The following is a 14,195-nucleotide window of genomic DNA, read 5'->3' on the forward strand; positions in this document are numbered from 1 at the left end:
AGGGATGGATTTTTCTTGTGATTCTGATAGGAGAATTCAGTAATGTATCTCAAATAAGAGAGCAACCCTCTGTGCTGCAGATAGTGCCAGATAGACATGGAAATATGAACACATGTGTGGAAAACCAAAGAAAGGACTTGAAAAGACCAGGTTTGTGGTAGGACTTCTGGTACTTTACTGACATGGAGTTTAATGTCTGTGGTTTATCAAACTGATCTGAGTTGGGTAATAAGACTTACAATAAGGTGATAAAGATACTTTGTTTGCCTTGTGTTATAAAAGCAGCTGCAGTGCTTTGGCAATAGTTCAGATGTTTTATACCTTTAACCCTTGACTTATTTTTGGTTACTGTGACTGCAGTAGTGATGCATTTTAGAAGTTAGGTAAAATAATAATGGTAAGTCTGACTGAAAGAGATGAACGAAGAGGAATAGAATTGCCTCTAGTCCAGCATGATGCTGTGGAAAAGTTTTTGCAAGCAAACCTGATACTGTTTTAAAACTACAGACTCAGTGTTGTAAGAGGGATGACATGTGACACCACAGATGTGGCAGAAGAAATTAAGGAGAAAGTGTTAGCACCCACCCTCTGGCCACATTATGGCTGCATTAGCGTTGCTTCTTACTGACACGTTCTTAAAAGTTTTCTGGGCTCAACTGAAAGACAATTTATCATCTTTTTCCTCTTTCCAATTTTTTTAAGGGCAGACTTTTTTTGTGCAACAGATATGAAAGTCTAGTCTTGGCAGTTTATGTGTAATCCTATTCAAAAATGGCAAATGGCTTCTGTTGACTTACGATATCTCCTTGGGTGAATGCTGCAAAGAAGTAGACTTTCCAATCCAGCAAGCGAAAGGAGAGAAGAAGGTCTTTGCATGCTGGAGACATGAGTTCAAGCACCAAGTCAGCTACAGCCTTGTGTGACCCTGAGTGTGTGACTTCTGTGTTCAAGTTTTCCAATTATAAAATGGCCCCAAGCAGCACTTGGAATCACAGGAAAACATATGCGTGTTTTATTACTAAACTGTTGGGACCTATTTTCGGCAAGTTAGAAGGTCAGCCTAAGTCTTTGTTGATATAAGAACATCTATCTCTACACAGCAATTTTCTGTGCTAGACTGAAATGGGAGACAGGCTCTTGCCTAACAAAGTACTTGAGCTTGTGATTAATGGTCAGGTCACGAGTAGTTCCCAAGGACTTGCGTTTTGCAGCAAGGGGCATTGGTTTGGATACACTACTTACACTTATTAGCGGTGTTGATAATGCATGAAGTGCTGGAAGCATTTTTCTTGTGTTGGAAGGTAATTGTACCAACTGACATGTCACATAGGTGTGTCTTGAAAGATGAATGAGACAGAGGCTAATGGTTTGTGGCCTGTAATTCCCTAGGCTGCCAGATGCAGAGGAGATCACCTCAGGGAACATGTGGGGTGCCTTTTACAGTCCTCAGATGGTGACCAGTTTACAATGATTTCATCCTGTATCATCCAATGAATGTGGTGAAGGTCCTAATGTCACATCACATTCATTAAGAGGAAGAGTCCCAAGAGCCTACCTTCTATGGTGGGGGTATGTGTGTGGGTCCTCTCCCTCTGGAGTTGTGATGTACTCAATTATTCTTTAGAACAGTCTCTCTTGCCCTGGAAAAGAGAGTTTAGAGAGATTACCCTCATGCGGTAATGTGAACTTCTGTGTATATTTGCTACAAACATGAAAAGGGGGGTTGGACTAGATGATCTTGAAAGGTCCCTTCCAACCCAAAGATTCTATGACTTCAAATACGAAAGGATTTGAATTTGGAAAAGCAACTAATAAAGTTTCTTTGACATAGCACAAGGGGCTATTGAGAAAAGCGTTTGGAGTTGGGATGTTGAAGTGGAAAAAGGGAATGCATTTTGAGTAAGAGAGACTTCAGCTCTCACAGGTGAAAAGATTTAAATAATGAATTTGACTACAGGATGGATGAATTCAGACCACTAAGTAGCAACACATGTTCTCTCTTGGGGCTTTCCATCTGTGGTTTACCAGCCATGCCACAATGAAAGCCTTTCGCTTTTCTGTGAAAGTGAGTCTCTTTCTTAGAGTCTTCCCACAAAGCTGCATCAAGTGGTGCTTTCCTGTGCATGTATTTAAGTTGCTTGGGACATGCAGTTCATGTGAGCTGCTATCTTCAATGAAAGGAAACAGAGGGACACTGGTGCCCAAGTGCAACACTGCCCCGGGACAGTGCAATGAGATGGTTTCAGTCCTGGAAGCAGGAGTGTATGTTGTACCTTTGCTCTGCTAGGGGTTGTTGAGTTGCGTGAGAAAAGATGTATCAGCCTAGGCTGAGAGATGCCTTCAGGCTACCACATGGCTTTCATTGAGTTTGTTCAAGATATTTTGTTGTGTGAGCCAAAAAAGAGCAAAGATTGTCAAATCTCTGTGTTGCATCGGCCCCTCATCTGAGGGCTTTGGAAAGGAGTGCTCATATGCCGTGAGAGATGTGGCTGATAAAAACATGCCACTTCGGTTGAGGGCAATGGTTTTGAATGACTTGTCTTTACATGCTGATAGATTTAGTCAAACATCCAGAAGAATTAATGGGTTTTATTTAAAATATAAACATGGTATGTGATGACAAAAACTTTGTGGTTACAAAATTCCCAAGTCCTTTGAATTGTAACAAAAAACTGTCACCTAGGATTTACTTGCCTCCAAAAATAGCTGGATACCTAAACCAATAGAAAGTGTGAATTTAGCAAGAGTAGGCTGTTGCATTTAGATGCATTCATTATGTACCGTGAAGTAGCCCAGAAGTAAGAAGATCCAACCAGTCTAAATTAGCTTAACATATAGCAAAGCAACTGCTAGGTCACTTCTTACATCTCTGAACTGTTACAGCTTCTTGCAGTTGCATAATATAAAGGCGGAAAACCGTTTTTAGAAAAGGCTTCTGTCAGTTACAGCAGCACGAAAGAGGCTGCACAAAACAACTTAATGTGATTAGATTGTGAGGAAATGTCTGCAGGACTTCTTACTGAACCACTAGGAAATGGTTACCCTTCACATCCGCACAGATGTTGTTCACAGTTTTAAGGTATCGACAAGCTTGCATGCTTTTTCAAGCAAATTCCCTTTAGGGTTCACTGAAGACTAGGTGTGGACTCAGAAAATATCTAACCTAGATTAATGGATGTGAGAGAAGACAAGGAAAGGCTGATGTTTAAAGTAACTTAAGGCACCTCAGTAATCTTATCTGACATACCGACAGCTAAATGCCCCACCTGATAGGGTATGTTACAGTTGTAGATTGGAAAGCAATAGAGGACAAAAGTCAAATTAATAAATAAAAGGGTATTTTTCACAGACATTCAAGATTAGAAAACATGCAATATACTTTTTTTGACAGGAATAGATAAAATGCCTTAAAAAAAACACAGCTGTACACAGTTACAATCTAGACAGGAGCTTAATTATTTAGCTTCAGCTTGGCTTTAAAAAAAAACAAACCACCACAAGAAAAAACCCTAATTTCCCTCTCCTGTTCAAATTGGTGAGTAAGCCTAGATTGCATCAAGTGACAGATAAACTGCCCCTTCTCTTAAATGCCACAGAGGCTGAGCCTGTGCAGCCTTCCCACAAGATACTGATGCAGTGGTGGTGCACAGCTACCTAAATCTGAGCCTCCTTGGGCGTTACTGCTAACTGTGCTATTGCCAAATGGTTCTGGATTCTGTGTGATGGGAGAACAGGACAACAAATTTTACCTTCATTTGGCTGGGATTTGAAAGCTGATCTTGATGTGAAAAATCAATGTCCTGTGTCAGTTGACACTGGACTGCCTCTTCCCTGCAGAGCTAGTACAAACAAGGCAGTGACTTATTCACAAAAATGGTGGAATTTTAGTCTAGCAACTGGTGCAGGAGAAGCCAAGCGTTTCCAAAGCTCAGTTTAAAATAATCATCTCCACCCTGCCATGACAAGATGGGGTGACTGCCCTACCTAGGCAAGAGAGCTAGTATAGATTCCTCCTCCTTCAAAACCTCCTACCCCTAGCAAAGTTTACTGCTTCACTATTTTCAACCAGTTGCTCTTGGCTGACTTGGGGCTGAACCAGCAACGTGTAGGCACTGGCAAAAGGAAACTGCAGTTCTTGGCTTTCTTGACATTCATGGATAAAACAGTGAATATAGTCTGCACTTTTTGTGGAGGAGTGGGACACAAGGAGAGGTTCAGTTTAAAAATTTCAGTTTACAATCCTCCCTGGAAGCCACAGGGGAGTGCTTAAATAAAGACCAGCTGAATTTCACAGAGCTTGACCACAGTTTTTCTTCCATCCTGAAAAGGGTAAATCCAGGTAACTTAGCATTACCACAGCAGAGACCACTATTTTTCATCTGTCAGATTTCCACAGCATGTTCCTTCACACAGCATGCACCGGCTTCTGTCAAAACTGGAATTCCCCTTTTTGGTGGAATATTTTGTAAAAAACAAAATGTTGCTATCAAGTGTATTTTAAGAATATATGTTGCCTTACATAAGCACTGAATGTGTTAAAAAAACTCCCATTTTTGGAGGACTGGGTCAAAATGTTCTACCTAGTTCTGTACACCAATAACATGCAGCTGGTGAAACCAGACAATGAAAGGATGTACTGTAGACAGAGAAAGGTGGAAAAGGTCACAAATCTCACTTTGCAGAGAGTCCTTCAGATTTGTTTTTTTGTGTTTTGGGTTTTTTTTTAGCTGCCATTCTTCACATTCAGTAGTTATCATCAAGTTAAGGAGAAGCAGTAAGAACTTCCCATGTTCCTGAAAGGCAGTTGCTTCTGCTATTGTCCAAAGTGGTTAGCTGGCATAGTGACCCAACTGTTGTGTGGCCACAGCCAGTGGCTGGAACAGAAATCCAGCAGATTTTGCTGTCTCTTGTGTTGGAGAAGCACTTTTTTTTTCCCACCATCTATCTTGGCGCACTCTGTAGAAATCTGTCACTTGTAATACAAGCAATGCTGCCACCGAGATAGGGGATTACACTTCTCTTGACGCATCTCCAGCTGTCCAAATTATTGGCAGACTTTCCACTCAGATAGGTGCTGTAAAAACAAAACTTCTATTTAGAAGAAAATAGAAAAAAATCCCTGCGAAATAATAATATTGTAGGATGTTTTTCCTATGTAATCAGTTGAACAAGCTGCAAAGCTATGGAAAAGATGTATTCACACTGCTGAGAGAGAATGGGCTGGGGTGAAGCTCTGCCTCGATACCCAAGACACTAGAGTCCCTCTGCCCTTGTGCAAAGACTGAAAGTGCCTCTTTTTGTGCAAATGCAAAAAGTCCTCTCCTGCTAACATCCCCCTCCCTTCTGAAGGGATGCCAGTGTCACTTTTGGTTCATTTTAAGCTACTTCAGGGAACGAGATGCACAAAACCTATCTGTGGTCAAGGGAAACCAGCTTCCTGAGGCTCCTCTACAGGCAGTGGAGGGATTCCTCCATGTAGCAATTCAGAATTGCTCCAGCTCTGAATTTCTCCTTAGTGGAGCACCCTGCCCCACTGACTAACGGGTGCCTGAAGAGACTAACCCCACTGGGATGAAACTACACTTCTTCACAACCCGCCTTCTCTCCAGTTTCCGAAACTTACTACTTTGTAACAGCAAAGCTAGTCTCAGTAGCCTCTTTTTGGTTTAGAGTATGGCTCTCTTTGGGTTTTGCAGTATTCAGGATGCCTGTCCCCTGTGACACGATCCTACCTTCTTTGTAAAATGAAACCCATAGAAGCAGAACCATATTTACATCAGTATTGAAAAGCAAAATGCTGTGGCAGAGTGCACCCTGTGGGTACACCTCTGCAGTGCCTTATTCCCCATCCACCACACACAAGTTGCTTGAAAATCTCAAATTATCATTGAAACATTAATTTCTTCAAGAGCCTGTCTTTTGCCACAAGGTAGTATCAGCTATTTCCAAATAATTTCTGACAGATACAGGTTTCTTCTTTCATTAAGAAAAAACAGAACAGCAACAAACCTGGACTGATGGAGACTTGCCAGCCTGCACAAACTCTCTGCCTCAGTGCTCAACTATCATTACCCTTAGGCATCTTCTCCTAACATCTAGCTTAAATCTCCTTTGTTTAAGCCTGCTGTGCCCACTGGGTTAGTACAATAAATAACTTGTCCCATCCTCTTTAAGGACTCTCTGAAGAGGGTTGTTATTGTGTCTTTAATCAGCCTTGCCTTCTCCAGCCTAAACAAACATAACCAATCTTTCATCAGAGATCACATTCCCTAGATCATTCTCATTTCTCTGGTATTGGTCCAAGTTGCCCATAAATTGGGATGCCCAAAAGATATTGCCTTCTGTGCTTTATGTGGCTCTGTTGGCAGAAAACAGCCCTCAGAGGTGGGACAGCTTCTGATAGCAGCAAACCACCAAAGCTGCTGTCCAACCTCCTCTTCCACAAATGGTGCGGAGATATGCCAAGGAAAAGACAGTGTCTGGAAGGCAAGTGTCTTTGTTTTGTTGTTAATGAACAAATGCTACATATGCCTTCGATATAAGATAAATATTTACCCCTCTTGATGTTACAGAGGTTTTTCTACTTACAGGCTAATTCCAGGGATCTAATTAAATAGGGCCTGGTGCAAGTAAGTACACAGAGAAAGTTGACCTTAAAGGAACTGCTTGTGTTATGTTAATGCAGCTTACAGGAATGGAAGGAGAAAATGTCTCTCTATCTTAAGGAGAAAATCCATCCTCCTGTCCATGTTATGCTCTACAGGAAACAGTGTAATGCCTGTTTATGTTTAGCAAACGCAAATGTTGTGGATCAGACTGGGGTTGCATGATGGGTCTGGAAAATAACTGACTGTTAACCCAGTTCGCATGACCACCAAAGAAGTTTTAGAAGTTTTTTTTTAATTTAAGGGTTATTTTGCTTCTGCTTGATCTTATGAATTAGGTATATTCACAGCATCTGCTAAGGCAAACTATGCTTTCACTATTAATGTTTTGGTAGAACCACAGTATTTTCTGCCTGTTCTGCAGAGACAACCAGGCAACAGCCATTTGCTTCAGCAGAAACTACCAAATTAAATACAAAATAGGCATATATTTCATCCTCTCTGTACTCTTGCAAGTCCCCTGTGCCGATTTTTTTTTTTTTTTCCGAATTTGTCTTGGATATTTTTGCCCTGTTTTTATTTTTTCCCCCACTACAAATGATAAATGAATTTGTAAACTAGCTGGCCTGCATATGGCATTCTTGCCTATAAAAAATATGAACACGTTGAAGGTCTAAACTGCCTTTTTTTTCTCTCTAGGAAAAGAGTGTGCTTAGTACTTTTTAAATTGGGTGCATATGTGCTCAGATTCATAGACATGAGCATATGATGTTCCTGTATCCCAGCTAAAGACCTTCTAGGATATGGTGCCTAAAAAGATAGGGAACAACCATTTGGTGATGGGCAGTGACACGATATGAAGTAATAAATGGTCAGTGTTGTCCTGACTTGAAAATTGGTGTTTTAAAATAGATTTTCCAAGTTTGGCTCTGCTTGGCTGATAGCACAATCCACCCATCTTGATGGCCAACAGTAGCTGCAGCATGGCTGTAGAACAGGAGGGGAGGGTGGCTTCAGCCTGTAGGCTTTGTGTCCCCTGTCGATTTGTCATGTCTTTTGGCCTGAACTGTTGAAGGAACTTCTGGGAACCAAGACTCTCAGGCTGCCTTTGGTGATGCTTACAGTCTTCAAGGACAGAGAAGAAGTAGGACTATAGCTTTACAGGCTTGAGTTTGTAACATCCAGCAAGTCTAATACAAAGGTTTTGTGCTGAACTTGAGTACCGCAGCTATGAAATCACTCTTGAGAAAAATATAGCAATGTATTTTTAATACTTACAGTTGAGTTCTCCGTTGTCTTCATTTGGTTGGACATCTGTGGAAACAAATGCACTGTTTTAAGCATGCAGGGTAGATAACTATAGTCTTTATCCACATGAGATTAATATTAAGCAACATCCACCAAAGTCGAGGGTTCAGTGTGCTAAATGGTTTTTGGGCAGCAAAATGTAGTCCATACTCTATTTCTTTAAAACCTAGGTCACCATTTCAGCAAGGATAGATTTTGGACTTGAAGGAACAGTGCTGCTCCATGTTTTGGGACAGAGTCCTGCACCATTCTTGGGTTGTTTCTGAAGGAAGGACATGGCTCCTAGCACAGCTACTGCAGGTGCTGGGTGAGATCACTACCCTGCTTTCTCCTGCTCTTTTCCAAAGTATCTGGGCTTGCTAGCCATGATGAAGAGGGCATGGACTGAAAAGTGTGGTTGCCCCTGCTCCCTTTTCTTAGATGTTAGCTCTTGTATACCTGTCAAGTGGCTTACAGAGGTACTCGAATACATCAGCAGACACAGTCTTGTGGATCTGACTTATTTAGAGCTACCTTTTGTTCTGTCCTGCCAAGCACTCAAGAGTCACACACATAGGCAAATGCAGCAATATGAGGGTACGCACATATAATGTGGAACAGCAGTGAGACATGCTTTATTTCTAACTCATAGCAAGCTGCTTGATCCCAGTGGGATCTTGAACCCTTAATTGTCTGGCCAGTGACTCTGAAGCTCTCAGGATCAATTTATCCTCTCATTTCTGCTTTGCATCATGCTAAGCAGAGTGAGCTACTGACCCCGGTCCTGTTCTGTGGAGGACCATCCCCTCCAGAAACAGCCTGAAGGGATCACAGCTGAGAAACTAGGGCTTGAACCCGCACAAAGTCTGCGTTACTCACATCCAGCAGTTAACTCCTCTGAGGCTCAGGCACCATAGCAGAAAACCATAAAAAAACCACATGTCCTGAGCACTATGCGTCCTCCCCAGGGCATTCCAGTTTTTGATAAAAGCATGGTTTCCTGCTGTTGTGTGCAGGCAGCTTACTTGTACCTTCTAGCAATGCTAGAAAAACTAGATGACATTAAATATTTTGGCAAATGGAAAAGAATTCTTCAGATTTGGTCATGCAAATCAAGGCCCTCATTACCTGTATAGGATACTAATTTAGAGGACCTCCGTCTCCACAGCCAGCAGGTTAAAACAGCTAGAAGACCTATCAGAATGACAATGGAAACTATGCCAGCTGCTTGAGCACCTCGTCCATTTTTTCCCAGGTTTTTGTGACTTTCTGTGCTAGGACCATTGCGTTGCTTCTGCTGTGTGTCTAGAATAAAATAGAAAAAAAGGATGTAGCTAGGTATATATTTTCACATTTCATAACAAGCAAATATTTGACCCCGTTTTACATAGACACAAAAACTTCTGAAGGACTAATATCACTGTGATTCTGGTGGTATTCCTTCTGAGCAAGGCACATTTTTAGCTTATGCAGTCTAGTAATACAATGCCAGTTTATTCATCATACTGCATGCATGCCTCTTTCTTCCTTTTTGTTGTTCTTTCCTGCCAGCCTTGGGAGACTATGTTTGAGCTTGTATCTAGACTCAGCTGAAAAGAAATCTATACAGAATCTATAATGTAAACCTGATGGTATATTCAGAAAAGTGGGTGAAAACCTGTTTCTCTGAAGTTAGTGATGAATTCCCACTGATTGCTGCAAACTCAAGGTTTCAAATCCCAGGTCTTGCTCTTTCAAGTGTGGCAGTGCTTTTAGAAGCCAGCACAAAATAAGATGATGAAGGTGTTTTCCCCAGAATACGATATGACAGAATGCCAGTAGGAAACCAATGACAAGGTTTCTTAGTTTTCCTTTAATTTGGGATGACAGCAAGAGTATGCTATCACATAAACACTCTGCTGTGCAACTTTTGCTTGTGTGCACAATTTTTGTTCCTGGAAATAGTTTATATCATTTGGCTATGTTTGTGGGATCAGTGTTGTTAAGTCCACAGTATGGGACTCCTTGGCACGTTCAGGTAAACTAACTGCAGGTATCCAGCTACAGTTATGCAAGCAGACCAACTTCCTTGCACCAGGGTGCAGAAACCTGTGAGAGAAAGGCGTGGCGGGAGACAGGACCAGGAACAGCAATGAGACTGAACAGCCACCTCCAGAAAAACACTCCTGCTCCAGATAGCTTCTCTACACAGCTGTTTGGAAATCATGAAATCCCCTATTGGTACTATAGCTACAGCTTTTCTTAAAATAGCTTTCTGTTTTTGAGTATTTAGCTGCTCAACTCTTCACATTTTTACTAATCACTCATATCAGCAGTAAATAGCATATTATACTTGTGTATTGTTTTATTGGGCTAATATTACCCATTTGCTACGGGCCTACTTTAAATAGCACACTGTATGAAATGAAGTTTTGGGGACTGAAAACAGAAACTAGACCGCGTAAAAAGCAAATCTGAGTGTTGCAAAGCAGTTGGGTAGGCATTCAGGAATCATGGATCTGTTGTATGGTGCACCCTGAAAAATAACCTGACTCCCCCAGTCATCATGTTCCTGGGGGGAAAGCCTAGTGACTGTCCTGGATGCAAGAGCTTCTCAGTGCCACTGTCGTACCACACTTGATGGGGTGTTCACTTCACAGTGAACTTCCACACTTCAGTGTGGAAGAAGTTAAAGTCCATGGCTAAGCATAACTAGCTTGAATCAAATCCTGAGCTCTTCTCGGCACTTTTTTGGAACTACTGAATTAATGCATAGCCCTCATTCGTGCATATCTACAGACAGAGACATATTGGTTGATATTCCTGTTATCTAGAAAATGTGAAGTATCATGAAAGGACTTACAGTTGGCTGACAGATTTTCCCGCAGTATTTTATTTTCTATGGAGCACTCTATCTGCATGTTAGAAGTGGCTTTAACCTTCAGCGTGCTAAAAATGCTGTAAGTGCCATCGGCATGAGGGGTGATCTTTAGCTCAGATGGAGGCAGGTGGCTGTTGTCTGTTTTATTTATCCAATAAACATTGGGCTCTGGGTATCCATTGCCAGACCTGCAGCTGAAAGTCATCTCCTCTCCAGTGCTGTCACTGTTTATCGGTCCACTGAGTATTGGCTGGCTGTAACTAGCTGGAGAGCGAGAGAAAAAGAAATGTTGAAACATACTGTAAAAGACAAAATTTTGACGTGGGTTCTGAAGCCGAAGTTCTGGGTTTCACATGACCCTCATGACTTGAAAGGGAAACACCTGCAGGTTTGGTATGTAAGCCAGAGAGCTGAGGGAATTGCTGGAACTACTGAAGCCAACCCCAAGGGAAGAAAGCAACTTCTTAAGTTGCTATCACCCAGTCATGTGAAAGAGCCCTTATATTAATGAAAACCAAGTTGAAAAAAACCACACACTGGATCAACAGCTGTTATTGGTATTCTCCCAGTTTTAGATGGCCTATCTGTAACATTTAAATTAAGCAGACTTCACTTCAGCAAAGGGTTGAAGTATGTTTCAAAGTCAAGGGTATGTTTAAATGAAGTATTAAAATGACACGAATTTGAAAAGTTGGAATGAGAATTTGGGCAAGTGATTATGCATCACTTGCAAATCACTTGTGCGAGTGATACAAGTTCTTACCTGCTAAACTGAGAACCACTTCTGCCTGGTGAATCACTCTAGTATATTCAGTTTTCTGCAGTACTACACATTTGTACGTACGTTCATCACTCTGGCTGACATTTAACAGTAGCAGAGAAAAATTGCCATTTTCCAATTTATCCCAGAATAATTGAGTCCTGTTTTTAAAGTGAATACACTGTTCACTTTCGTTGTCTTGACCTGAGATCAGTGCATGTACAACTGAACACTCTTCTTGATCATCAGCTATTTGCCAATATACCCGTAAATTTTTTAAGTGCAGCTCTCTTCCTCCATAAATGCAACTCAGTGTGGCATTGTCTCCAAGTTTACTGACAATGATCTTCTCCTCCAGTGCAATAGCTACAAGATAAGAAGAGACAGACAAACAGGGAGGTTATGTGGAAAAAATGCAATTATTTTTAAGTATATTCTACCACATGTGGACTCTGGTATCATTATTTATAACAGGCACCTGAGTGTGCTCACTTCATACTCATTCCTACCTCCTGACTTGCTGGTGGCTAACTCTTTCCATGTCTGTTTGTACATTTTCCAAAGGGACCTTTTAAAATATAGAGCCTTCTGTTTGTTTCTTTCTCTGAGGACCAACCAGTCTAAGTGTTCCCAGCCCCACAGCTACCTGCATGTTTCACTTTACCCACTGACTGCAGACACATATTCAAGTCCTAATGCTTTAATAATAACTTTTTTTTAATTAAGAAAAATGCCAAATAACACTAGGTAAATCAGAAGAAGTGGAAAGATTGATAAGCACAAGAGTGCTACCATTATTTTGAGACCTAAAAAATTAGGAAGGGGAGTAAAGACAGTGTTTCTCAAAGTGGACATGTCATAGCAACCCCATAGCAATGCATCGGTGTCACCCTCTCAACAAATATATCCAGCATGCCCGGCTAACTCCAGTGACACATTCGTTAGACTTTTACAACCTCTCACAGCCATGTGAGGTAGGCAGCACAGTATCTGGCTTTTAGGGCACTTTTCCTGGCCTCCAGACATGAGAAAGACAGCCTCTCCTCCTGGTGAGCAGTGAGGAGGTGTGAGCTGGCTGATGAGGAATGCAGAAGGTGCAGGTCACCTACTCTGAAAGGGCCAGGGCGGCTCTGACCGCAGCCTCCCCGTGGGGAAGGAGGCACCACCTCTCCTCCACTACTGCAGCCAAAACCTCCCGGTGCAACTAGCTGCTGAGACCAAAGCAGGGTGCGCATTGTAAATGTCGGACTGCGGGGTGAGGCAGGGGTCAAGCATGGGATTGGATGGAAGAAGGGATTATGTGGGTGGGTGGATTAGGGAAAGAAAGATGATGGGATCGAGGTTTGGAAATGTGGAACCAGAGCATGAAGAGGTGGGAGGCAGCAATGCTTTAGGTAAAGGCGAATACGTCTTTGTGTTGGTGCGCTGGACTCGGAAATAGCTCATCTACATGTCTGAGTTGGGCTCCCTGTCTTAAAAACACTGCTGAAGTGACTGCTGTACTTGCAGGGATGAAGGCAGTATGTTCTCTCCTTATCCTCTGCTGGGTGAGACAAGAAGTAACAGGCTTGAACTGCAACAAGGATTCTGCAGCTCAGACTTCGGGAAAACCCTTGTAGCAGCAGGAAAAGCAACACTCTGGAAAACATTGCCTGGGAAGGCGGGGGCACCTCCATCAGCAGTGTTATTTAGGAACAGGCCAGCTGGCATCTATTGAAACTGAATCTGGTACAGTTTGTCCTGATTTTGGGGCTGAGGACTTTCCTTGATGACTTTGTTGAGGTTGTTCCCCATCATTAAGGAATAACAGACAAGAGACAACTCTGAAAACATTTAAATATCATCAAGCATTGTCCTTTAACCTTACCTTTGTTTTGAAAGGTATTTTTGGAACTGTACTAAAACAATTTGCTAATATTGGGTACTTGATACAGTGATGTATAATTCTAGTCGTAATATGAGTAGGGACTTTATCCAGGCATGTTAGATCTGCTTATCAACAGCCCGTATTACCCTGCTTCTAAGGCCTTTTGTTGGCAGAGATAAATACGCAGGGATGTCTGTAAAGCAAGCAGAGCAATCTAAGCAAGAGCACCCATAAGGTCTTTTGCTATTCTCAGTACTGAAACTGATATTTTCTTCTTTCCCTGATGCATGTCACACTGAGAAATTCTTAAGTGTCTTGCTGAAAACATGCACATGTTCATATTGTTTGTATTACAAATACTCTGTATATTTGGCCAAACACATTAAGGGATGGCAGCTTCATTTTTAACTGAAGTGTTCTGAACTTACCAGCTTGGAGGATATGAAGGAGCAGTAACAGAAATCCATAACTAAAATAAAAAAGCAAACAAAAGTGTTACATGATAGACTTTAACAACAATCTCTGTTGTTTACATAAGCAATAAACCTAATATTGTTTCAGCATAGTAGCAGAAGTAGGTAAATTAGGTACTGCTACTAAGTAATGTCCCAGTAAAGTATTTGCATTTTTGACAGCTGCAAAACTTCTGCTCAAACGACATAACTCTGTGGGTGGGTGGCCAAGGCCATGAATAGCAGTAAAACACGCTAATATTGGAATCGGGGCAGAAGGCATGAAGCTAGTGTTGTGCCTGTCTTTCTTGTGAAAGATGAACTCTATAGACTTACTGGACAAACAGGCCCTGGAGGATATCTG

General features: G+C 41.7%; 1 protein-coding gene across 1 annotated transcript; it reads right to left on the reverse strand.

The window, feature by feature from the left end:
- Positions 1 to 9,020: 9,020 nt before the first annotated feature.
- On the reverse strand, positions 9,021 to 13,848 carry LOC104614407 (ICOS ligand-like; the record flags this gene model as incomplete). Its single annotated transcript, XM_010296633.1, has 4 exons — positions 9,021 to 9,197; positions 10,735 to 11,016; positions 11,516 to 11,878; positions 13,808 to 13,848. Coding segments are annotated over 4 exons (863 nt in total), but the record flags the coding sequence as incomplete, so codon positions are not given.
- Between the last annotated feature and the right edge of the window lie 347 nt (positions 13,849 to 14,195).

Source organism: Phaethon lepturus, unplaced genomic scaffold (genome assembly GCF_000687285.1).
Source record: "Phaethon lepturus isolate BGI_N335 unplaced genomic scaffold, ASM68728v1 scaffold2151, whole genome shotgun sequence".
NCBI classification, from domain to species: domain Eukaryota; kingdom Metazoa; phylum Chordata; class Aves; order Phaethontiformes; family Phaethontidae; genus Phaethon; species Phaethon lepturus.